At 33.7% G+C, this 5980-nt stretch overlaps 1 protein-coding gene across 1 annotated transcript; it reads right to left on the reverse strand.

Moving 5' to 3' along the window:
• Positions 1-2649: 2649 nt before the first annotated feature.
• LOC133313174 (uncharacterized) lies at positions 2650-5980 on the reverse strand. The gene is made up of 6 exons (XM_061514508.1): positions 5846-5980; positions 5009-5390; positions 3965-4161; positions 3726-3867; positions 3378-3537; positions 2650-2919 (listed from the first exon to the last, which is right to left on the reverse strand). The coding sequence occupies exons 1-6, from the start codon at positions 5914-5916 to the stop codon at positions 2879-2881; spliced, it is 993 nt and encodes a 330-aa protein (XP_061370492.1). The 5' UTR covers positions 5917-5980; the 3' UTR covers positions 2650-2878.

Here is a 5980-nt window from a genome sequence, read left to right on the forward strand (position 1 = left end):
GCTCTCTAAGTTGAAGGAGGCGCTTTCAGGATTGAAGGCTGACCTAGAGGTGAAGGTTTAGGATCTTAGCCTGAAATTTTCCAAGGCCGAGGATGATTTGAAGACGGCACACCTTTCTGCTGAGGTCTTGGCCAAAGAAAAAGAGACTTATTTAAAGAGTCTAGAAGAAAAGGAGGCTGAGCTTAACAAAGTGCGAGCTAATTTTGATGAGGTCCGGGATATGGTGGAGAGTTGGCTACACATTGCTTTGAAATGCCATTAAGGAAGCTCAAGTTTTAAACTCGAGCCTAATTAGTGATGGAATGGATGTTACTTATGCTGTGAAGGACGACTCCATTATTCCCGGAACTTCGGATTTTGGCGAGGCTGAGGAGGCTTTGGAACCTCTTGACAAGTTTTGGAACTTTGCTACTCAACTTGAATTTTTGTCTCTTTCCTACAACACAATCAATGGGGACATGTCAAATGTGTTTCTAAACTCGAAATTTGTTTGGTTGAATTCCAATAATTTGGGAGGTGGGTTGCCTTGATTATCATCTAAAGCGATTGTTTTGAATTTACATAGTAACTCTTTGTTTGGGTCCATTTCTACTCTCTTGTGTCACTTAGAGAAGAAAGCAATTTAATGTCGTTAGACCTGTCCCATAATCTTTTATCTGGAGAACTCACAGAATGTTGGAATGACTTGAAATGGTTGCGTCATGTTCATTAGAGGGAGAATAACCTAACTGGCAAGATTCCTCACTCAATGGCCTCCTTTTCTAATCTCATTTCATTTCATTTAAATGGCAATAAGTTCTTGGGAGAAATACCTTTGTCACTAAAATATTGCCAGAATCTTTGGATCCTTAATCTAGGTGAAAATTATAACTTCTCTCAAGCTATACCAAAGCTGGATGGGTAGGGCAAAAGCTCTTTAAACTCTTTTTTTAAAACAAATTCTTTATTATTTGGTGAAAATTCATACATGTTCCACTAATAGAGAGTAAATCCAAAATATTTATTCACCTAGCGGATGATTTCACGTCATAATAAAGAATGCATTAGAAAAAGAGTTTAAAAAAATATGTTAATGGCATGGTTGTTAAAATTTTGATTTATTACTGAGATTTTACGTTTTTACGATTTTTTTTTATCAAAACGATTTTGTGAATATTCCAAACGTTTTTATATTTTTATAATTTTTTAGCCCCTTCTGATTTTATTTAAAATCTCAATTTTAACAACCTTGGTTAATAGCAAGAATGTAAATAATTAGAACTGGTATAAAACCAATATCCCAACAGAATCAATAATCAATTCAAGTTTAACAATACTTTTTAAATCAAACTAGTTAACTATTGATCTCATGTTCAAATCATTCGAATGATGGATATAGAATTATGTTTGAAAAGCTTTGCCAACCGATTATTACTTTGTCGATTCAATTCAATCCGGCATAGAAAACTAAATTAAATCAAACCACGTCCATCACACGAGTATATGTATATGTATATATATATATATATATATATATATATATATATATATATATATATATATATATATATATATAGACAAAATGATTTCTGCAGCTGCTGCACCTACAGCTAGCCAGGATCCGTGTGCGAATCATAGGATATGGCAACGGATCCTTGTTTTTTTTTTTTTTTAAACGCCGTGGGGCCCACTTTTATGTGTCAGCTGTAGAGAGTGTTATCTACGGCGGCTGCAAAAATGTTAAACCATATATATATATATATATATATAGGCAAAATGATTTCTGCAGCTGCTGTACCTACAACAAGCAAGGATACACGTTCGAATCCTAGGATACGGCAACGGATCCTGAGTTTTTTTTTTTTTTTTTTAAAAGCCGTGGGCCCCACTTTTCTGTGTCAGCTGTAGATAACACTATCTACGGCTGCTGCAGAAATGTTAAGCCCACATATATATATATATATATATATATATATATATATATATATATGGGAAAAGTATTTGTCATTTTAAATGACATAAAGTTAATATCATTTTAAGAGAGAGATAGACACATAATAAATTTTTTATTTAAAATTTAAATTAAAAAAAAAAACAATCACTTTCTCTCCCATAATTTTCATTTCTTGTGTCTATCTCTTTCCTAAAATAATATAACTTGTGTCATTTAAAATGACAAACATCAAACTCATATATATAAACATAGGGTTTTGCATTTGTCATATTGCATGACAAAAGTTGAGTTTCCTAACACATATATGGATACTTGTGTTACATTTTTTTCTTTTCTTTTTATTTTAAAAATAGTAAACTCCACAATAATTGTCTCTATAGCATTATATATGCAACATGATCCTTATTTTTTCCATAAACATAATACCAAAGAAAGTTTAATTTTAGATAACAAAAGGAGTATAGATAATAATAGTGTTTATATTTCTAATAGTAAATTGTAATTCTATCTAATGAATATAATTGCCCAACTTTGATATTAAAAAAATCAGAAGTTGACAGAACTATAATGTCAAGAGATCAAAATCCTTTCCCTGAGTAATCTTACATTATTTGCAAAATTGCCCGGATATTTTGGGCTTTGACTACAAGTAATAGAATGAAGAATAAGGTGAAAAATTAATAATTCACCATTATTCCACCCTACCCGAACACCTAACAGAAACAAGAATTCTAGTATTACAACTTTTAAGAAGCAGAAGTTACGTCGTCATAAAACACATAAAAAGTAGCCACATCTTTGAGAAAAGGCTACACTTATCAAAAGGGCCTTGTCATACTGTATCATGAAGTGCTTGAGGTTGTAGGGATCCATCAATTGTTGTCGTTGTACACAAGATAAACATGCTAAAATCAAGTGTATTGAATCTTTGTATAGTTGCACTTCTTAAGCAAAAGGCCTCAAACTTGGTTGAACTGATAATCTCTCTGTTAAAAGGGTTTAAAAAGAGAAAACAAATAAAGCTTAACTGTATCAGAATGAAGCCTAAAAGATAAGAATTATCATTCAGAATCAAGATCATTACAAAGACACTTGGCACAATAGCACTTATAAGTTGAAAGAAATATATTAGAACCATCCTTTTCTGAAATCAGCTTTCTGAGCAACAAAGAGTTCAGGAACAAACTCAATAAACATTCTCAATGCACGAACTCTTGATGAGGGGAAAAACAAGGGAGGAGAAGGGGGCAACATTCTTTCAAGAAGACTGCCATGGAAGATGTTACATTCAAATAAAATAACTAAAGCTAAAAGCTTGATTGAAGTCAAGAACATTCCCATATAACAAAGTTGAAATCATATCATGTAAATAATATACCAAAATGAAGTCATATCAACTAGCCATTCTCAAATGCCAAAATGAATAAGCAAAGATGTGACTTACTTATCAGTTCGTAAGTAACAATCATCGTTGTTCCATAAAGTGACATATTTAAAAATCTAGGTCCAAAACCCCGGTAAAATCCCCACCATCCATCTTCCTTAAGGAGAGTCTTGGTTGTCTTCAATACTGATGGTCTTCCAGAACCATAGTTGTCCATAACCTTTGCGCAAATCAAAAGGGACAGATCCAAAATTATTACAGTCAAAATCAAAAAAGAAAAAAAAAGAGCTACTCCATAAAAAAAATACCAACTGATTAATTTGACTTTGACATTTCAATACCAATTTCAAATACTAAAAACCTCTTCTTTAACAACAGCAAATCCAAAAAACAAGAAGTTTCATGTACCTGAAGACGTGTTTTTACAGTATCAATGGGAGTAGTGATAACAGATGAACAAGCACCAGCCACCATCCCTGCGGTAGCCTGAACTGTCACCATTTCCACATGTGAAGGTTTGTTCTCCATATCATCTTTGTAGCCCAAACTCCTAAAACCAATAAACATGTATAAATTAAAATGAAAAAGGAAGGAAGCAACTCTTATAATATTTCATAGGACATAGATTGTTCTAAGACAAAATGCACCTCCAAATTATGTGTTGTGCTGCACCATATGAACCCCACCACAGTGCAGATGCTGGGGACTGGGTTACAGCTGTTAATCCAAAACCTCTATACAAGCCACGAAAACCCTCTGCCCTTACAACTTTACGGATAACATCAAATGGTCCTCTACAATATGTAGTTCCAGGAAGACCTTGTACCATTAACCTCTGGCAGATCTGAGAAAACATTAAACAAAATTATTTAGGATGATCAGCCAAGACTTAAGAACACATGCGAAAGAAATTCCTGTCAAACAAGTGAAGTTTTATCTTTTTCACAATTTTGTACTTCTCCCATAAAAAATGCTGAAAATAGACATAACTCGGATTCCTTTAGAACAGAGTACCCATTAGTACTTTTTAGATCGTTTTAGAAATAACACACAAACAGCTTATGAGAAAGCCTGTAAAGAAGACTCGTTTAGCTATTATAAATTTACAATTGCTAAAAAAGATCTATAGCTCGAATATTTGTAGACAAATGGCAAAGCAACTTTAAAGCATCTAGAAACAGCAAAAACTACTATTTGCTTTGCATTCCCAGCTAACTTTTGCAAAAAAAAAACAAATACTATCGAAAACTGGACGAAAAGGAAGAAGAAAACCCCATTAATCATTCTTCAGAAGACTAAAATAAATTGGTCAGATCACCAACAAAGTTTATAAACTGAAACAGAAAATCCAAGAAGAGCATGTGCAACTTATTCTGTTTCAAATTAATAATACAACCACACTATGCATTACCAATTTGTTGGCATGCCATTATCTAATCCTTTCTTCTTTTGCCTTCCAAATCCTACTACCAGAACATCCATTCCAGTTTTTGGTACAAAGGAACTGAACATTCATTGCATCACACAAAAATAAAATAAAACAAAACAAAATGATACCCAGAAACAAGAGAAACCAGTCCCCGTTAAACTCAGACTAGCAAGAGTGGGGCGAGAGCAATTTTTGTACCAAGAAACAAGATAGAAGGAAAAAATAGATTGACAATTGGTTATTGGAGTAAGAGATTTCGTACCACATCCAAAGGCACAAAGTATACACAAGATACCAGATTTGACAACATGCCAGCCACCCCATTTGCAAGACCAATACGTGATGCTTCTGGCATATCACTACCTTGAGTGTATTTCATCATAACGTCTTTTGACATCTCGAGAGATGTGAGAGCCAAGACCCTACCAGGCACTGATCCAATGGCAGAAGTGCCAAAACCTCTAAAGATTCCAGGAACACCATCCCTCCTCAAAATGTGAGCAAACACTGACATTCCTCTCATGTCAGAGAATCCAGACCCAGCTACTTGCATTCTTGTCTTCACCACTGACGTTGGATGAAGCAATGCTGATTGTGCAGTAAACAGTATGGCACCAATCACATGAAACTTGGTCTTATCCAACCTAATTCGAAACCAAAAAAAAATTGTTAACACTGATTTAAGGAAATTAATTTTTGCAGCATACAAACATAATCACATGGAAGACAGCTGACCAAAAAAAAAAAAAAAAAACAGCATATTAAACCCAATTAAAAAAAATTAGAATTGCAAATTACAACAACTGTGTTAGATAAATATAAAACTATTGATAAGAAAATCTCACCTAAAACTTTAGAGAGATATAATATAAGATAAAACTCCATCATAACCTACGTGATCATACGTCACGAGTTTGATCCTAACCACCTTCACTTTCTAATATAATCAAGTTAACATAATCTGAAATCAAAAAATGAGCATGTACAATATTTATGTATCTCTTAGTTGAAGGAATATGTTAGAGATGAGATGGTTAGTTAGAAAATGGTGTGAAAAAGGAACACAAATACAAAAGGAAAGGATTAAAAAGGAAAGAACCTGTCCCAGTTGATATCTGTATCGGCGAGCGCCAACGTAGGAGCGGTGGCAGCCTCAGCTTCCACGGCCATATCTATAAACTAAGTAAACTCTAACTGTTTCTTTGTTTGGTTAGCGAACAATGCTTGTTAGAAG

Source organism: Gastrolobium bilobum, unplaced genomic scaffold, assembly GCF_033153095.1.
Source record: "Gastrolobium bilobum isolate Gb01-03AN ecotype WA unplaced genomic scaffold, APGP_CSIRO_Gbil_v1 utg9841, whole genome shotgun sequence".
NCBI classification, from domain to species: Eukaryota; Viridiplantae; Streptophyta; class Magnoliopsida; order Fabales; family Fabaceae; genus Gastrolobium; species Gastrolobium bilobum.

Bases quoted from the DNA above. Each gene is read 5' to 3' on its own strand.
- LOC133313174 (XM_061514508.1), bottom strand. From the start codon at position 5,916: ATGGCCGTGGAAGCTGAGGCTGCCACCGCTCCTACGTTGGCGCTCGCC. The intron at 5,391-5,845 runs GTTCTTTCCTTT...GTTTCGAATTAG, and splicing joins ACAGATATCAACTGGGACAG to GTTGGATAAGACCAAGTTTC. The intron at 2,920-3,377 runs GTAAGTCACATC...CCCTTTTAACAG, and splicing joins TGTTACTTACGAACTGATAA to AGAGATTATCAGTTCAACCA.